Below are 21,344 nucleotides of genomic sequence, written 5' to 3'. Positions count from 1 at the left end.
CCCTCACCACAGTGCAACAGTGAAAAGGGACCCCTTTCAAACAGTGTAGCGTTCCGAACGTTGTTTAAGCGACATACACCGGTATTGCGGTATTTTAAAAATTCATATCATAACAAAAATAAACACCGGTATTCGGTATGAACCGGTATACCGCCCAGCACTACCAGCGCTTTTTTAAAGTCTGGTCCCTGTTTTTATACAGTCTATGGTCTAGTCCAGCGTTTATCGGGTTGTGCGTCAGTATTAATGGTCCGTGGGGAAACACGGTGTTTCCGTGTGTAGTTACAGTAAATGGACTAAACGAAGTGCCTCGATGATTTTTTTGTATTCGAGTTACTCGAGGTATTCGAGGAATCATTTCAGCCCTACTTATGACTAAGCAAATCAGCATCGTTTTTGTAAGCTAAACATAAAACTATTTTGAAAAAAATTTTTGTTAATTAAAATAAAGCTGAAATAAACCAAAATATAAATATAACATGTAAAACTTCTTCTTAAACTTGACAAAAAGCAACTAAATGAAACAAAATAAGTTGAAGTTGACATAGTAAAATTACTAAGCTACAACCAATTAAAGCAAATTAAGGCTAAATTAAAAATATATAAAAAAAGAAAAACTAACAAAATTACTAGTAACAAAAATGAAAATGAAAATACAAAAATAAAAGATCATTCAAAATATTAAAAGATACAATAATAGCAAATAAATACTAAAATAACACTGAAGTAAATTACTATAAATAAATCATTTTATATTGTACTGAAAATTCTAATCTGATTATGTCATTTGCAATGTGAGAGTATATTATTGCCTTAATTATAAAAATAAAAATAAAAACATTAAATACTTTATCTAAATAGCTTTTGCTTCGAATCACAATTCATGTTGATTCATCTCTGCTGATTGTTTTAGTTGAAGAATCATTTACTGAAGAAACTCTTAAAATACCCATAAAGGGAAACAAACTGCTTCTGGAACCAAGGTGCTTAAAAAGCATTCACTGATGTGCTCTATGGAGGACTTTTGAGACATATTTTACGCACCTAGATGAGCCCTGAAATCCAGTGAGACTGATTCTCCTCACACTGGTTGATTCAAGAGCCACATGAATAGCCCAGACTCCAGTGTTGACTGACTAAGAACCTTATGTAATTAATCCAGCTGATTTAGAGACACTGCTTTCACCCGTTTATAGAAGCCCACTGGATGAAACGGATCAATAGATATTTGCAAAGGAAAGATCACTGAATCGAGGGTCTCTCCTGCTCCTCCACATCGATTGCCTCGATTAACACTACCTCATTATCATAATCAGTGTCAGTCTGGGGAAGACAGAGGCTTTACTTAGAGCTTCCTCTTGAGGAACAAGACAGGATCTCAAAATCAATACACATTTTCGGCCAGTTTACTACATCATTGTGAGAGTCTGCCAAGCTATTATTTGAATAATTTTTCCACACTGTTCTATTATTGATGAATCTGCTCATAAATGGCATGTAAAAACAAAACAAACTGTGTTTGGTCAGTTTACATTTTAGTCACAGTCTTTCGTCTTAGTGAGCAAGAATAAGTTATAATGTGGAGCACACTGTACGTCTGGCTGTGTGAAACTAGGTCTCATTTTTCTTTTCTCTGTGCGGTTAGGAAGATCAGCTCTCACCTCATGAGTTTTCTTGTCCATCCTCTTCCTCCTCTTCAGACTGGACAGAGGTGAGCTATTGCTGGTTCGTGGTACTTGACAGCGAGATGATTTCTTGACGAGGTGACGTCTAACCCCAGGATTGTCCTCAAAACGGTGACCTTAAATTACAAATAAAGAGAAAAGGTTAGGTAAATACAGTAAATAGAACTGTCAGGTTTGTAAAGGCAGCTACAGATGCAGGGGGAAAAATAAGTGAACCCTTGAATTTACCACGGTTTTGTGCATAAACTGGTCATAAAATTGGCAACCAAGTCACAACAAAACACAAACACAGTTTGCTTTAACAAACAACACACAAACATACATTTTCACGTCTTTATTGAGCATACTGTGTACACATTCATAGCAGGTTTATTATCATTAACTAGAACTATTATAAAACTATTATTAAAACGTTTTTGTTGAGCTGAAATAAAATAAAACTTAAACTAAATGAAAATTAGAAATGTTGCCTTAGTAATTAAGTGAAATATGTTTAAGTTGAAGCAATAAAATGCTAATTAGAAGTACATAAAAACTAAAACTGAACTAAAACTTTAACTGAAACAAAAATAAATGAAACCTAAATAGAAATGACAAAAGCACATAACAAAATTACTATAAACTAAAATTCAAATTAAAACTGAAAATATAAAAATAATAGCTAATTCAAAAGATTAATAAAAACTATCCACACTTCCAACACACTATTTGAGGCTAAGCACATCCCATCATTCAGTTAACTTAATTAGATATTAAATGTAATCTGGTAGTGCATGTAAAGTGCTGTACATTTTGTTGGTGCAGAGATGAGGGAGTGTATTCCGTAAAACATTTACAACTGCTTTAGTAATGCATCATTACTAAATTGTGTTGTCTGTTTAATAAGTACAAATAATAATAATAATAATAATAATAATAATAATAATAAAAGGAACAGTTGACATAACCACTGACTTCCATAGTGACCAGATTGGAGGTAATGGACAGAGCTGTACTGCAATATAAAAACACTCTCAAAAAATGTGTATTTTTTTCTATTTGCAACCAGCATTACCTGATTAAAAAGAGATCTTAATTTAAGAACTGTTAAACATTACAGAAGAGTGTTAAAACATTTCCATAATCCTTGATCAGTCGATGGTGAAACAAATGGACTATATGACCAATTTATACAGAAGTACATGGTAAATCCAAGGGTTCACATAGCTTTTACTCAGCTGTAGCAATGAAATTGCATACATTTGTGTGATTGAGAATAAAAGCGGGCCTAGAAAAACAAGAGAATCAGAGGCCTTCTCAGCTGAGCGCAACTAAGAGGCGTATTTTGGATGCTAGGCCTTTCCAAAAAAATTGCTGTGATTTAATATTGTATCATTTTAGCCCACAAACCGAGGTTTTTATTGAATTTGGGATAATTGAAGGGGTGTATTATGAGAAACCCTCTCTCTCCAGCTGTTCTGAGTGCCAAGTAAAAGGCCGGGGCTCTCCAAGGGTTGAGGCCTGCCAGGACACCCAAGGCCTCCGCTGGTTTGTGTTGTCCCAGTAGCCCGGGGATGTTCGGTAAACAAACAAAGGCCGGGGCTCTCCAAGGGTTGAGGCCTGCCAGGACGCCCAAGGCCTCAGCTGGTTTGTGTTGTCCCAGTAGCCCGGGGATTTTCGGTAAACAAACTTAATTTTTTAACCTTTCTCTCCTAGCGTCGCTCATGCCCCCCCCCCACACACACACATAGAAAACAAGGCTCTGCATAATTTTTAAGCGCATAAACTGGTGCTGGGCTGTTTCCCAGGGGTAGAGCGCTAACAATATGGTGGCCGTGCCTTTTGGCTGTACTCTGGTTGTGCTTTTCATGGCAAGAGAGCAAAAATCCTAGAGGAGACCAAAACAGTCAAGTTTTCATCAAAACATCACAGGACGAACCCAACTCAACATGTTTGACGCACAAAAGTGCTGATTCTAAATCTCAGTTCAAGCATTCGATCTGTCCTCCCTTACTTTGTTAGCTTTACCTATTGAACATTGGGACACCTCCAAACATTCTCTCAAAATGGTTCAGTGACAAAGGAATACATTGAATGCAATGAATTTTTTTTTTTTTAAATGTTAATATTTGAAAAAAAAAATCCACAAAATAAAAAGTACATAATTTTTTACAAAATTATAGAATTTTTCATTTTATTTAAAATAAAAATATAAAATTAAACTAAATTATAATTTATTTATTTTAATAGTATTATATAACACACAGTGGTATAACGAGGACACTCACGCCCTAAAGAGAGCAGCCCGGAAAATGGAGCACAGCTGGACAAAAACAAAACTAAAGGTATTTCGTATTGCACAGAGAGAAAGTACTTCTACCTACAGAAAAACTTTAAATACTGCTTTAAAGCTTTAAAATCTTCTCTTTTAGAAGAAAACAGACACAACCCCAGGAATTACTTGGTGGTTATACCAATTTAGATTTTATGAGAATTTCTTGTTGGGGGGGGAAAAAAAGTATGAAACTAACATAAATACAATGATCACATTACTAAAAACTTGCATCATGCATTTTAAAGCTTTTTATTTTTTTTTTAGATTTTTCCTTTCCCATTAATCCAAATACAAAAAAAATTTACTTCAAATAAAAGTTTTATGACACAGTGTGTTATGTGTAGCTGAAAAGAAACAGCGAGACTGAGAGATAAGATGTAAATTGATCTCTGCTAGACTGTCTGTCTGCTCTTCACACAGACATTTTCTCGAGGGACTGCAGAGAGAATCAAAGACAAAGACCTCGAGGGAAACTCACTATTAAACAGTCTACACAAAGACAAAAGCATCAGGCCTGAGGGTTTTACTGTTTATAAAAATACAAGTATGTTTATTAGCGAAAATCAGTGTTTCAACTCTGACTGATAACTGGAATGTTTCAGACCTATTGTGTTTTATATAAGAAACAGTTTCTCCAAAAAAAAGTAACATTTGGTTATTATTCACTCATGTTGAAAACCTGCATGACTTTCTTTCTTCTGTAGAACACAAAAAGAGAATGCATAATGTACTGGTTGCTTTTTTCCATGCAATTACAATGAATGAGGCACATTCAAGCTTGAAAAACAAACATAAAACATGATCTTAATCTGGCTTCTTTTGGAACTATTTTATCTAGTCTTTGTGTCATAATATGGAAGTCAGTCAATATTAACTTTTAACTCAACTATTAACTATTAACTCAATTCATGAATGATTCAGCCCATGGCTGATATAAGATAGATGACCAATTCATATGCAAATATTACAATGACATTATCTTCTGTCGGCAGCACATCAGATTCAACAAACAATTACTGTGCAGCGTAAAGACAAGACTATTCACAATTCAGTATGCAAATAGATGGAAGATAGAAGGCCATTTGAAATGATATGCAAATATTGAAATGTATACTCAAATGTAAATTCAAAAGTATGCAGCAAGGAGATTTTTTAATGTTGTTGAAAGAAGTCTATTCTGCTCACAAAGGTTGAATTTAGTTATTTCAATATATTTCAAATGTAATTTATTCCTGTGGCGGCAAAGTTGAATTTTCAGCAGCATTACTTTAGAGTCACATGATCCTTCAGAAATCATTCTAATATGCTGATTTGGTGCTCAAGAAAAATGTATTATTATTTTCAATGTTGAATACAGCTGTGCTGCTTAATATTTTTATGAAAACCATGATGCATTTTTTTCAGGAATCTTTGATGAATAGAAAGTTCAAAAGAATAGCATTTAAAAAAAGATTTTTTTATCGATGTAAAACTCCTTATTGTCACTTTTAATCTCATAAATGCATTATTTCTGAATAAAAGTTGTTTTTGTTTTTTTTTTCAAATCATACTGACCCCAAGATTTTGAATGGCAGTGCAAGTCAAAGAAAGTTTTATTTACTTGTAAAAAAAGTTATTTTACAAGTGCTTCAGGCCCAATTAATTGCAGAAGAAGAAACCTCTAACCATAATACATGAGGAATATCAATAGAAATCGCTGTACTTTATGTCTGAATAAAGTTACTGCGTAATATGACTCTGCCCTGAGATGCGTGTGTGTGTGTGTGTGCGCGCGCGTGTGTGTGTGTGTGTGTGTGTGTGTGTGAAGGTTTGGCAGCACATGAATGTGTCAACAGGATGGGACGTGGAACTTCATAATCCATTCTCTCAAACATGCCACATCACTGGAGGCCATGATATGTTTCATATCAGCAATCTGTTTGCAAGGACTCAGTTTGACATTAATTAGCTTGCATATCCCAACAGGATCAATAAAACAAATTCCCAGCAATCAATTTCCGATACGAACAAGATCTATAGAGGGTGGAGTGCACTTTTACAATGTCACAACTGCAGTCATGTGAACGGAAAATCCCATTGGATTTAATCAAAAGTCGCCTGATAGACATTCTAGCACAGAGACGTACTTTGAGGCTTTTTGCCATTTATGAACCTAAACTATTGTCAAAGACAGACAATGGCAAAAGTCTGTCGAAAAATGAAGTAAGTGTGAAGCAAAGTGGAGGTCACTACATTTGCAAAAACTAAGGTGGAAAATATTACCCTTCATCACACTGCCAACTTTTTAACAATAGGCACACTTACGGATCGGTTCGACTGGGGAGCCAAGCTGTGAGTGGATGGACTCCAGAAGGTCATAATCATCGAAATCCAGCACAAACTCCTCAAAGTCCTCAAAGCCGTCCACTGCGAAGCTCCCCAGAAGGGTTTCCTGATCCCCATAATGCCCATTTCCAGTCTCCGCATCAGAGCCGCCGCTCGTGTCCTTCTCCTTCCCCACGTCTGTCATCTCCACACCTTGTACCTCCGGATCATCCAGGATGCAACCCACTTTCGCGCCGCTATTTTGTATCTTCTCCCGTCAATAATGTAGAGCTCAAAAAACTGATGCAAAATTAGTTTATACTACATCCCAGTCCAATCTTCAGGGATTCAGAAATGGATCCGGGAAGCAAGAATTTCTACAAGTATGGAATGATCATGAATAATGCGATTAATCTGGTTTACAATTAAATTTGTCCAAGAATGGGATGTAAAAGAAGAAGAGATCCCTTAATCCGTAAAGAGTTTGTAAGATCCACCTGGCCGCCTGATGAGAAAATGGTGTCTGGCCTCAGGCTTCCCAAGCGGATGAGCAGTAGGTCTGTGAGATGTGTCCGCCTGTACGCAAGCAATCAGCAGGGAACACTGGAATTGGCTGACGATCCAGAGGAAATGTTGATACAACTGAACTACTTTTGAGGACTCGCACTAATCTGTTGGCTGCCTCTGTGATTTCCATGACGCTGTCGATTGATCCTGCAGCTGCATGACCGACAGAGATGCCATCCTCCATCCGGTTTTTCCCTCATCAGGTCCGAAGCTGGTTACACCACCCTATCAGAACAGCACAGGTGAAAACCTCCATCCGAAACAACAGCAGTGCCGATGAAGTGCACAACATGGTGCCACACATTACACAGCGCTGTCTCCACATGACCAATCTCCATGGAAACCACAGCTGCTTCTAGAACTCGACCCTTTCTCATTTTCAAGCGGTTACCTGCCCGGTGATGAGCCAGTTGCAGTCCAGATGCGTCCAATAGCCTATATAGCCGGACATTTACAAGATTTTTACATATTATGCATATCAGAAAAACATTGTATTGCTCAAAGGATGCTCTTTTATAGAGATATAAGGGAGACCTCAATAATGTTTAATTTAGAAATTAACTTTGACTTAGATATTTCTCCTAAAATTCATTAGGAGAGGCAAATATTAACTAAAATGTGCCTATTATGTAGACAAGATAAAAAAAAAAAAATTTTAGGAGAATTTAATAAGAAATGTTGAGCTCGTATGAAAATCTCTCACTTTTGATTACAAATTTTGATATCTTAAAAAAAAGGAGGTTTTCTCGGGAGAATATGAGACAGAAAAATGGAGAAAAAGTCTCCATTTGCTCTCCATTTAAACTTGACACTGACCTTATTTTCAAAATACATCATTTTTTGAGTTTCATTTACTGTAATTGCAATCAGATTCCTACCTAGACAAACAACTGAAAGAGACCTCATATGTGACCCTGGATCACAAAACAAGTCATAAGATTTAAGAATACATAAGCTTTCCATTGATGTATGGTTTGTTAGGATAGGACAATATTTGGCCGAGATACAACTATTTGAATATCTGGAATCTGAGGGTGCAAAAAAATCTAAATATTGAGAAAATCGCCTTAAAATTGTCCAAATTAAGTTCTTAGCAATGCATATTACTAATCAAAAATTAAGTTTTCATGTATTTACAGTAGGAATTTTACAAAATATCTTCATGGAACATGATCTTTACTTAATATCCTAATGATTTTTGGCACAAAAGAAAAATCAATCATTTTGACCATACAATGTATTTATGGCTATTGCTACAAATATACCCCAGTGACTTAAGACTGGTTTTGTGGTCCAGGGTCACATATGTGGTTATTCAACAATTAACAAACTTATACATTCTAAATAAAATAAAATAAAATATAATAATAATAATATAAAAAATATGCAAACAAATTTTATTTTAATTTATTTAATGTATTAATGCAGTTTAGCTGCCCTGTAATTTGACTGTAATCACATTGCTGCCTAGGAGAAACTATTATGGTTTTGAGACCTTATTTGATATATGGTTATCCAAAATTCAGTAAACTCATACATTTAAAAAAATAAGATGAATTTATTGAATACATATTCCATAAACATCAAAAAATAAAATAAAATACCCCTGTGATCGCATTGTAAGCACATTACTTTATGGAGAAACAACTGAGATATGAAAAGACCCCACTTGTGGTTACTCAACAATTAATGAACAAACCCATTCTAAAAAAAAAAAGATGCAAACAAAAGGGGTTGTTCAAAAAATAAGTGAGAAAATGAATTCTGTGGATTACACAAGCGAGTATTCTGATATATGCCACCTAAATCCCCTGTAAAGGTGTCACACATATGAAATCACTGTCATGGAGCGGGACAGACTGAGATAAGAGAGGTTTATAGCAAGCTAGTGTGATGCAGGGCTTAAATTCAATGGCCTGTTCCACTGTGGCAGCCTCATTTGTAATTTGCTCCGATACAGCAGTCAATGCTTCCTCTTTTCTAAAAGCAGGAAGGGCTGCGGGCAGGTCTTTGGGAAGGATAATCAATTGCAACAGTGAAGTTAATTATAGCCAGAGGGATCTCATCCACAGAGCCGCTGCAGCACTCACCTAAAAGCACTCTGCTGGACTCTGCTAGCCTTCATTCATGGCCAGAGTATGGACTATTTAGCCATATTAGCTACACTGTACGTCACGTAGAGTAAACAGCAGGATCATTCATGAAATGAGCCTGAATCGGTGCGCCAGATGGAAATATCTATGCTGCCTTCAAAATCCAACCTGATGCAGGCATGTTAGTATTATTAAGATTAAATAATTTAACAATGATTATATAATAAAGTACTGAATAATTTAACTAATAACGATAACTATCTATATACTGTATACTATACATTATATTATACTATAGTAACATTGAAGAACATTTCATTCATAATGCAACATATAAGCAAATATTATGATTTTGAATGTTCTACATGGTGCCTAATAGTTCAAAGGAGCAATGCACTAAACTTGTGAGGATCATCTGGCTCAAAGCAGTGTGTCCAGCCATTCCCATGGCTTGAAAAATCACCACATGACACACGGAGGAACAGCTGGGAGGGCAACTGCATGGGAGCACATTTAAACCAAACCCTTCACGTCAGGAAGAACTACAACCCTGCTTCTAGGCAGTGCATCTTCAGGAATCCGCCTTTCCATGAATAGAGTGTCTTAATCTTATTTTTTAAAAGATTTATTAAAAAAATGTCATTTGTCTTTTAGCAAAGGTCAGTGACATGAAATGCCTAACCTTTATAAAATGATCCATTGCCCAATTCTGTAGGTCAAAATAAATATTACATGAGCAGTTTTAATTTCTATTTTGTTTCCAGTTATTTATTTTTGCAACCATGTGTATCTCAACATGTCTAAATACAGTATAAATCTCAGATTTGTTGATAACTACATATTCATTAAACGTCAAAATAAAATAAATGAAATTTTTGTTTTCACATTTTCTGTTTTAGTAATTTTGTTGTGTATTTTTGTCATTTTTCATTATTATGTTTTAATGTCTATACAGTTTTTATCATAACTAAATGAAATTACAAATGTTGTTTTAGTTTTAGTCCGCTTTTACACTGAAGTTCTTGATGCCCAATTCTGATTTGTGAACAATTTCCCATTTATAATTTTTTTTTTCTGATGACCAGATTACATATACCCATTTCCGATATCTGCATTTACACTATACACTTGGTGAAACAACCCAGGGTAGACGTACTGACAGGTTGCTAGGTCTGCAAAACAAAACCAGCATAATGGCTGTTCAAAACTAGCCTGTTCGCATTTTTACGTAGTTTGCCCCTCCAGCAGGGGGAGAGAGATCACTTTAAACCACGGACTGAAAAACAACCCCGCAACAGTGTAAAAGTACCATGGACTTGGCAACACTTCCAGGAAAAGTGTCCACCTGAGTCGATGTCAATCGCCACCATCGTTTTTTCAATGTACGACTCGCATTTACAGGGGAATACCCAATCTGTCCGCTTACATGGCAGATGCAAATGCACGTATCTGATTCATAACAGATTTCTTTCCACACATGAATGAGGCCTGAAACCGATCTGAGAATATCAGAATCCATGTGCTTTTTTTTCCTGCTTACACGTTCGTGGGTCACATCCGATCTGTGCCACATGTTATCTATAACAGGGGTGTCCAATCCTGTTCCTGCAGGGCCAACGTCCTGCAGAGTTTAGTTCCATACAGTTCCAACACAGCTGCCTGGAAGTTTCTAGTGAGTCTTGAAGACCGTAATTAGCTGATTCAGATGTGTTTAATTAACGCTGGAGCTAAACTCTACAGGTCAGTGGCGCTCCAGGAACAGGATGGGACACCCCTAATCGATAATAACCCTGATTCATCCTAAAGTAATGAACGGTATTTTTTGGTAACACTTTACAATGTTACATTAGTTAATGTTAGTTAATGTATTAACTAACATGAACGAACAATGAACAATACGTTTACTACAGTATTTATTATTCTTTGTTAATGTTATTTAATGAAAATACAGTCGTTCATTGTTAGTCCATGGTAATTCACAGTGCATTAACTAATGTTAACAAGCACAACTTTTGATTTTAATAATGCATTAGTTAATGTTGAAATTAACATTAGCTAAGATTAATAAATGCTGTAGAAGTATTGTTCATGCTTAGTTCATGTTAACTAAAGTAGTTAACTAATGTTAACTAATGAACATTATTGTAAAGTGTTACCTATTTTTTTTCCCCCTTACAACTTTTGAAAAGTTAAACTTAATTGCGGTCACCACTTCTATGGACAGACATTCGATATTGCCTACCTATTCTTCATGTTATGTTAATTTTATATGTTATAATTTTTTGGAAAGTGCCAATTACTCTCCTGCAAAGGTTTTCAATGGAGTAGTAGTATTCTTGGGCTGTCATACCCTGTAATCAGCTGAGCTTATTTTATTAAGGATAATCATTAATGTAAAAACAACGGGAAGCACTCTGGTGCACGGCACAGACCCAGTGATCCTGACCACATCTGAACATCTTGAAAGCTTGTTTACAACTGCGGAAAAGGGAGGAGAGGGCAGACCGAGTGCTGACCACGGCCAGCCAACGATCCTGTTGCTCTGCTTTCCACCAAAACACATTTATGAGTATGGACACGAATACCCCAGTGCCCCCAAACTTACTAGAGAGCTTGCCAATGCAGACCTCTAAATCCACTAAACAAACACTCCCTGTCATCACTCCCCTCCTCTGGAGTGAGAGTTTAATGAGCATTCGGACGGGCCACGTGCTTTGGCTTGTCAAGGTCAAGTTAAACCATCGGCCTGAGACTCGTTCGTTGGTGTGGCTCCAATGACACATGAAATCAAACACGCCTATCTAATTTTGTTTGAGTTACAGCACTGATTTCAATTAAGATCCAATGGCCGCAACAACATGCAAGTTGTCTGTTTTAATCCTTGTTTTAATCATCATGGCTACACACACTGAAAACTCAAATCCGTAAGTGCACTGATTTTTGAGACAAAAGGGACAAAAGGCTACAGGGTGGGGGAAAAAATGAAGGTTTACCAGAATCCAAGGAAAAAATAATAAATAACATTTTAAATAAGAACATAAAAATGAAGTACTTTCTTAAATAAGTACTGTCCTAAAGAAGATACATGATTATCATAAATAAATAAATAATAATAAAAAAAAGATCAGGACCCTGAAACAAAGCTTTCTTGCTATAACCGGATAACTAGTCATCTGTGAAAGGTTTATGCTCACCATACTGCAAAAAAAATTTATATATATATATATATTTTTTTATGACTGTGTATGTATTGGTTTCCAGTACAAATATCTAAAAATCCTTAAAACAAAAAATATATACTTGAGAAGCAGAATTGCACAAGATATTAAAATCTGTTTTCAAAGATTGTTAGCTCTATTATGTGTTACTTGTCTTACTGCAATGTTTTTTTTTGTTTTTTTTAAATGCGTTTTAGGAATTTGTAGATATTTTTACTGTAAAAAGAGTCTAAAAAGTCTAAATAAGATTAAAAAAAAGAACAACATGCAATTTTGATTAATCCTATTTTATGATTAAAAAAATAATTAGCATTCTTCAAATTCTGCAAATAAAGATAATGTAATTAAAGGACACCTCTGGGGATAGCCTGTAATAATTTAACTTTGATCAAATAAAATATAAAGAAATATGAAATTGTGCATAGGAATATTCCAGTGGTCATATCCGATAACTGGAAGAATGTCAAAAACAATAGTAGGTTAAACAGAGGAGATGTTTTGTCTCAAGTCTCAAATATCAGTGAATATTAGTGTCCTGATATTTTCACATCTCTTCCAGAATTTACTTTGCTTACTTTTCATGTCATCCAGGTCAGCACTGGCTAGCATCTGAGCCTCGGCCTCGTCTGTAGGTACTTTCTGGTACACCGCGGTTTCTATGGCTGTCATGCTGCCTATACAGATGCGTTCTCGTAGGTCATAGCTGGTCCGTTGGGCTCCAGCCAGCCGGTGGATGGGCTTCCTGCGAAACCAGCCTCGTGTTGTCATACTGGCAGGTTCTGGAGATGGGCTAAACCTGTAAAAAGAGACCTACAACTGAGTATTGCTTTAAAAACAATGTTTTTTAACCCATTTTATATTCATTGTTATTAGTCTGATGGCATTAACAGAATTGCATTGCTAATAGAGTGAAAGATGGACATGATTCTAGGTGGCTACATTAAGCAAAATGCTGAAGAGGACTAAAAAAATTAAACGGAAAACATTGTTTATGCTTGTCATTCCATAAAATTAACTTTTGACTTAATGGAAAAATACACTGAAAAAAAAATGGTGGTGACAAAGTTTAAAAAGAGCAACTTATTAAACTAGCTACATCAGCAGCTATAAATTTGTCAAACTGAGAATAAAATGCAACATGATTAGCATGTCAGTTTAATAAATAAAACACCACTTCATTATAAATTCTAAAGATTTAATGCTGGCCATACAGTTCCGATTAATTATTATTTTCATTTAATAGTTTATTTAACAGGGACATTGACTGCCTGAGAATTAGCTACAGAGCTAAATTTCATCTGAAGGCCTTGGACCAGAAACCCTTGTTATTCAGCTCATGTAGAGTTATTAAATTATACACCATAAGAAATTAGATAAAAAAGAAAAAAAAGACAGACAAATACAAAGTCAAGGGGCCCATAATTCAAAGTTACTGCCCTGCAAAAAAATAAAAATAACAAAATAAATTTAAAAAAATAAAAAACAATGAAATAAAATACAGTACAATAAAACAAAATCAAGTCATAAGTTAAATAAGGCAGGCCATTTTTTATATTTTTAGCTTAACCAAATGTGCATTTATATGCTGCAAGAAGCCGGTTAGCCAGCAGAGGGCAATATAATACAACTTTTCCAGTTCACTCTTTTTGTTTTCACAGTATCACATAGTATTAAAAAAAAATTGCATGTACCTTATTGGCCCGAATATAAGACGACCGCGTTTTTTCAGATGTATTTCCAAGAAAAAAACATCGTCTTATATTCGGGTCAATATGGTACTTGCCAGTGAAAGCACATCTAAAGGTAATCTAACATCTAAAGGTAATTAATATCTTTTATGTATTGCAGTGTCTAACATTAACTTAATAAAGGGCCATTCTGTGTCAAATCAACCAAATTTTAGCTTACTTGCTTTATTTATCTTTTTTTTTTTTTTTACAAAAAGACAAAATAAATAGTGATAAAAGCCAAAATATTCAATATCACGAATGAATATTTAGTGAGTAATCCACTATTTTGTGGGGGGGAGGTTAAAATTTTCACCTGAAATTTGAAGATTGGTAGGTCTATTAGTAAAAATTAGTTGACTTCAGCAATCCTTATTCCATTATATGCCAATGGTGACAGTTCAAAAATAGGAAAAAGCACTTTTTAGAAAAGAAAAGAAAAGGTGTTCAGAATCAAAATTTTTAACTCTGAATGAATGAAAAACCAGACCTCATTAAGCTAATGAAACCTGGAAACTCTGTGTATGATCTAAAAAAATTACTATATCTTATACAGATTTGAATAAATATGATCACAAACAAAATATTTTTCAATATCTTCACATGACATGACGGTGAGTAAAGGATAGAATTGTAATGTTTCTTTGGTCACACTTTATTTTAAGGTCCAATTCTCCCTATTAACTAACTATTAACTACGACTTTTGCTTCAATAAACTCCTAATTTGCTGTTTATTAATAGTTAGTAAGGTAGTTGTTAAGTTTATGAGTAGGATTAAGGGCTCTAAAATATGGTCATGCAGAATAAGGCATTAATATGTGCTTTATAAATAAAGGCTAGTAATATGCATGCTAGTTAATAGTGAGAATTGGTTCTTAAATTAAAGTGTTACCGTTTCTTCTTCAAGCAACCCATTAACATGTTTTCAGGTCTTTAAGGTGTAGACCTATCCTCACTTATTATCCACATACCTGTTAGAAACCTCTTCCTCCTCTCCTCCATCCGGGCGTTCTGGTGTTTCCTCCTGCTCCTCCGTTCCGGCGGGGCTGGGTGGGGTCTCCTCACTGCTCGTGGGTCTCTCGCTCTCCATATGGAAGCTGGTGAGAGGGAGATCGGCCGCCAGATCCTCCTCACTTCCCAAACTGAGCTGTGCGATCACAACACCTGTCAGCATCTCTCCATTATCCCATCCCATCTCTCACACAGTTATCCCAACAGAAAGTGGTGCAGAAAGAAACTTTAGTGTATAAAGTATATACTTTTATGTACGTGAAACCGAATGCAATGACAAATGTTTCAAGCAACACTACTCTACACTGTTGTCACATGACCTCAATATAATATGTTGCATGCTTAATTTGACAAGTGCTGTCGATATGGTTATTTCTTGCACGAAGTGCAATAAAATGGGTGCACAATCATTCTAAATATACATATTTATACTAGACTAAAATATACATATTTCTAAAATATGTGTCGTTATACAGTAACAATTAAGGGACTATTGTAATGTAATATGTTCAGATGAGTGATGTGTGTCGTACCTTGTACCAGGTAACATTTAGTCTGTGCTTTTTTGTTTTGTTATTATCATTTTAATTTAGTGATTTTACCTTCTACTTTTAAAGGGCAAGCAATGACTTTAAACTCCTTTTTGGCACATAATGTTTGACTGCACAAAGCCTACATACTGTAGATAAATTCAGCACATTTGGTTTCATTGCCTTCAAACCACATATTGTTTGGAGGACAACAATTTTGTAAATAAAAGATTAAAATGAATTTATATTGTAATTACAATTATTATTTTAAATAATTATTCTTTTTGGGATAAATCGAAAAATCAGTGAAATAATCGACAGATTGAAAAATAATTTGTTAGTTGCACCCTCTTAACTTTTGATAGTCCAATCACAAAATAAAAGAAAGAAAATAAAAAAATTGCATTCAACATTATTCCCCTGCATATTTCACACTTGAAATGGAAGGTCTAGTCAAGTGCACTGCATTGTGGCACATAATATGCAACATTTTAGGTTACATATTTGGCAGTATTAGCTCATCTAGGTATATCAGTATTATAAAGTTACATATACATAATGCATTTTGCAAAATTAGTAGTATGGTAATTTAGTAAACTTCAAGTTACCTGTGGCAGCTCTTCAGATGGCTCAGTAGGCGTGGCTGCTTGGCACTGTCCCTCCGTCTCAGACTCCGCCTCCTCCTCATCCACCTCATGAATAGTGGGCGTGACATCTGACGGGGGCATGGACGTCTTCTTTTTCTTCCTCTTTTTCTTTCGCCGGCGGTCCATATTGAGCACCCTCTTTCGGAAACGCTGCGGGGGGAGGTGGGTGGACAGGGGGTGGTGGGTGTGGTGGAACGTATGCCGGTGATCTGTGCATAAAGAGAGAGAGAGATTAAAAGCCTGTTCACTTAACAAACTATAGCTATATCTATAACTATAAAACTTTTACTAATCGTTCTAATTCTGTGAGAATTGGGAAGTATACTCTACAACTATAAAGATTACGACACAGATGAACGATATTCTTGGAATCACTCTCAGGCTACGTCCACACGAAGCCAGAGCTTTCCCTATCCGATCTTTTTTTTCCCTTGTCTCAAGAAAAATCTGCGTCCACACGAAACCACGAAACCGACACAAAACGATGTAGTATACATGCCAGACCAGTATGTGGCGCTGTAATTCTGCCACAGAGATACACTAAAAACGGAGAAGAAGACTTTGCGCATAAACCTTGCGCGCGGTATACAAACGAACATGGAACAATACATTTATTAATCTGTGTTAATGTTAGTTAATAAAAAGACAATCGTTCAGTGTTTGTTCATGTTTTTGTTGCTGTTACGTGACGTAGCGGTGTCTGACTAGGGGCGAGACGTGGGCTGATGACGTCATCGTTTCAGAAAATATACGGATTCGCTGTCCACACGAAAACGCAAGGGCGGCGTTTTCAGATTTATCCACTCTGGGACCCGGTTTCAAAAAATATCGGTTTCACTCTCCCAAAACGCCGGAACCATCTGGACGAAACGCCTATACGATACAAAATTTATGCGTATACAGATAAACGCGTCACCGTGTGGACGGGGCCTCAGAATGATTTTTTTTTCCAGCTGAACAATAAAAAACATTGATAGCCAATCAGAATCCAAAACTTGAGCATTTAAAGCAACAGACAAAACTATGCACGTGCTTATAATAAACAGAATGTTACTGTCATTGGTGTGGACCATAATATAGTTATCGTTCTTGGTTTGAACGTCCTTACGTAAAGGATGACTGGACTGATACAAGAATCTAGAACAGCCATGTAGAAAATGGGTTAGCTGGGACAACGTCAATTATACAATTCAGCACAACTATACAAACATATTTGACCGCAGAATGGCAGCCATTGATCAGATCATCAATAAGAATCAAGTATCCCAGAGAGCTGTGTAATAAGCAATGATAAAGTATTTTAAAAGGTCACAGATAATAAGGCTGCCATAGTTGTCACATGTATGGTCTTTGTGTTTTTGGTTTTGTCTTTAGTGCCTTGTTGTTTGACCCAGTTTCCTAGTGTGCGTGTGATTATTGTATTTAGTTCACCTGTTGTCTATTAATTAGCCTATTAATCCTCATTTGGTTTAGTACTTACAGTCCCATGTTTCCTGAGTTCGGTGTCCTGTCTTAATGTTGTTTTTGGACGTGTTGCTAGCCTGTTTCTCTGTATTTCCCTATTATTATTTGGATTAAAGACTATTTTCCTTGTTATTCCGTCTTCGTGAGTACTCTGTTTAGCACATTCCGTGACAATAGTAACATCCCCTCCAATGCTAGCATTAGTTAGTTCCTCTCACACGAACATTTCTGTTGCCAAGTATCTCCTATTTCACAAGCTTAAATCTAAAAAGCACTAAATCAATGAACAAATATGATGTGCAGACTTTTTTATATTAAAATACTTTATACACTACCATTTGGGTTAGTAATATTTGAAAATAATAATAATAATAATAGTTTTATTCAGCAAAGATGCATCAAATTGATCAGAAATGACTTTTAACATTGTTACAAAAGATTTCTATTTCAAATAAATGCTATTCTTTTGTACTTTCTATTCATCAAAGAATCCTTAAAAAAACTGTCACAATTTGCATAAAAATATTAAACGGGGTAACACTTTATTTTAAGGTGTCCTTGTTACACGTTACATGTACTTACTATTATAATAACAATTAATTATGCATAATTACATGCAAGTAACCCTAAGCCAAACCCTAATACTAACCCTAACCATATAGTAATTACATGTAGTTAATTAATATTACTCAGTGCTTAAATGTATAATTACACTGTAACAAGTACACCTTAAAATAAAGTTTAACCTTAAATGGTTTTCAACATTGATTATAAATGTTTCTTGAGCAGAAAATCAGCACATTAGAATGATTTTTGACGGATCATGTGACACTGAAGACTAGAGTAATGATGCTGGAAATTCAGCTTTACATCACAGGAATAAATGATATTTTGAAATATATTAAAACAGAAAACAGTTGTTTTAAATTGTAATAAAAGTTCATAATATTACCTTTTTGCTGATCAAATAAATGCAGCCTTGGTGAACAAAAGTGACTTCTTTCAAAACCCCCCAAAAAATAATAATAAAAATCGTACCAACCCCAAACTGTTAGGAAGGTAATGTGAGTGATCTAGAAACATCTTTTAAAAATGCAATCCATTTGGTGAAATTCCGGCCACAAAAAAAAAAAAAAAAAAAAAAATTGAAATTGAAATTGAAATAGGAAATAAATAAATAAGAACTTATTTGAAATGAGACATTTACATACAAAACTGGAAGCAGATGGTTGGAAATTATTATGGATTTGTGTCGTCAACCGAAAAGGAAAGTCGCATCAGAGGTATTTTTGGAATAACACTGATGAATTGTGCACAATAAGATTAAGAATGTGAAGAATGTGAATTTCATGCTGACTGTATGAGTAGTTTTAGCCACACAGAGATGTTAACGTGTGATTTATACTGCAGCAGCTCTGTGTTCAGGTTGCCTCTCGGCTCCGCTGTGAATGAATCACACGCTAGTTTACACCTCCCACTACTGTCGTCACATGTAGATGGAAATGTGGGCCTTGATATGAGGGTCCGGAAAGCGACTGGCACAGACACAGCCCCACAGGAGGCCAGGGAATGTGAGAGAGCCATTAAAAGTCTTGTCTGTACTTCTGAGGCTCCTTCAGCAGAATTACATTTCTGGACATGGATTCTTCTACCAGCCAGACAGTTTGAAAACATTTTAAAGTTTAACAGCTTTTAATAAAGTATGTGTTGAATGACCATATCTTTGACCTCCTTTACACCTCTTCTTAACATTTGTCTCTGGGAATTCAGTCACAAGCGGTTAGCACTAAATGCAACTCTAAACACTGATGTGCAAAAAAGTAAAATGCATTTTGTCAAAACTGATTGGGTCTCTTAGAGTGTGTGATCTGTCATGTGACAAATGGGTTTGGCCCAACTATGCTTAGGTTCAAAGAAAATGGAGCGTGAAAACAGATATCAGATCAATTACAATTCAATCAAAATACTTTGGAGCCATTTTCCCTCAGTTTCAGCATTGGTGCAGAAACTGCTTTTGTTTTTATGGCAGAGCAGATCCAAAGCGTTGTGTGATCGGATCACTCAAATCACATTTGAAGGAAGTCAGAAATGCATCGATTGCATTTAAAGTATGAATGCTAATGTGTCCTAAACCGTCTCCATACTGTCAATCACCAATTATTGTAAAACCAAAGTTTTATTTTTTGCCAAAAACATGGGGTGAAAAATAATCAGAAAAGGACTAGCGAAATACTAGAAATGTTGGTGATACAGTGTTATTTTAGTATTATTTATATACTATTACAATATTTATTTGTATTTTGAGTTAGCTTTTACTTTTATATTTTCATTTTAATTGTAGTTTAAGTTTTAGTAATTTTGTTGTGCTTGTGTCACTTTTATTATTTTTTAAGTGTTTTAAACCTTTATTATTTTTTAAGAGTTTTATTCGTTTTTGCATTTAAGTTTTTCAACTCATTTTAATATTTTATTTCATTTTTATTTCAATTAACAAAAGCTTTTTTATTTTTTATTTTTCTGTCTTTTATTAATAAGCAGGAAAAAACCTGTAGTCTATGAAATCACAAACCAACATGACAGATTATTATTATTATTATTATTATTATTACTACTACTACTGCTGCTGCTGCTACTACTACTAATAGTAATTGTTAATATTAATACAAAATAATAATATATGCATATTAATAAAAATCTATTATTTTAAATTACTGATTTACATTATTAATTTAAATAAAAATAATCAATTACTAAAATCAGTATTAATAAAAAAAATTTAATAATAATATTACAATTATTAACATTATTATTATTACTGCTGCTACTACTACTAATAATGTTAAAATTAATAAATAAAATTAATATTAATAATTTAAATTCCTAAATTATATTATTTTATCATTAATTATAATAATTTTAATTTACATACAAATTAACACTAATATCAATATCATTAATAGCAATTGCAATAATAAGAATTATTATTATTATCATCATCATCATTATAAATCAGAATCTGTCTGACCTGACCACTAAACTTGTGATCAGATCATCCTTGATAGATGTCAAACCATTTCTAAACCAGCATGACATGAAGATTATCCACCCAGGAATTATTAAAAATTGAGTGCACATATAAATATTGTGAGTTATGTGTCAGACAGTACTTACACTCAAAGTCTTTCTCATTGTAGCTGCGGCCCATTTTGTCTGCGCCATTGATGGCAGACTCAGTAATGATGTCCCCAAACCTCTCCACAGACAAGGCCTCCCATTCCTCATCTTCTTGTCCTGCTGTGGAGACCTTCTCTTCTTCCGACAAAACCTGCAGACGGGATCATTTGAAACCACACAGTAAGTGCCAGACAGATGTTCCACATGCTAAAACACATTTGAGGAAGTAAGGGAAATAAACTTGAGGCCAAATGATTCCTTCTGGCACACTCTGGAGAGTTTGAGCAGTTACGGCCAGATGTTTCATGTTCTCTCAGCTTGAACCTCAACCACTAGCGATAACCACTAACCCAGTGCGCCGCAATTCTGGATGGGTGATCAACCAGATGTCATTATTTGTAGCCCACTGAAGAAAAGGGCATTATGGTGTATCGTGCAGCCCTAGTATTTGTTCATGTTTTTGTTGCCGTTACGTGACGTAGCGGTGTCTGACTAGGGGCGAGACGTGGGCTGATGACGTCATCGTTTCAGAAAATATACGGATTTGCTGTCCACACGAAAACGCAAGGGTGGCGTTTTCAGATTTATCCACTCTGGGACCCGGTTTCA

At 35.2% G+C, this 21,344-nt stretch overlaps 1 protein-coding gene across 1 annotated transcript in view; it reads right to left on the bottom strand.

Moving 5' to 3' along the window:
- Positions 1 to 20,882, bottom strand: part of LOC107739607 (anion exchange protein 3-like) — a 46,397-nt gene extending 25,515 nt beyond the window's left edge. Inside the window, exons 1-5 of the mRNA XM_016551770.1 lie at positions 20,733 to 20,882; positions 16,059 to 16,306; positions 14,881 to 15,056; positions 12,757 to 12,977; positions 1,662 to 1,801 (exon numbers count right to left, since the gene is read on the bottom strand). Of these exons, the coding sequence (XP_016407256.1) occupies positions 1,662 to 1,801; positions 12,757 to 12,977; positions 14,881 to 15,056; positions 16,059 to 16,306; positions 20,733 to 20,766 (819 nt within the window). The 5' untranslated portion in view covers positions 20,767 to 20,882. The remainder of the gene's footprint in view (positions 1 to 1,661; positions 1,802 to 12,756; positions 12,978 to 14,880; positions 15,057 to 16,058; positions 16,307 to 20,732) is intronic.
- Between the last annotated feature and the right edge of the window lie 462 nt (positions 20,883 to 21,344).

This window comes from Sinocyclocheilus rhinocerous, unplaced genomic scaffold (genome assembly GCF_001515625.1).
Source record: "Sinocyclocheilus rhinocerous isolate Xijiao unplaced genomic scaffold, SAMN03320098_v1.1 scaffold1482, whole genome shotgun sequence".
Lineage (NCBI taxonomy): Eukaryota > Metazoa > Chordata > Actinopteri > Cypriniformes > Cyprinidae > Sinocyclocheilus > Sinocyclocheilus rhinocerous.
This window is presented reverse-complemented; position numbering and strand designations above follow the sequence as displayed.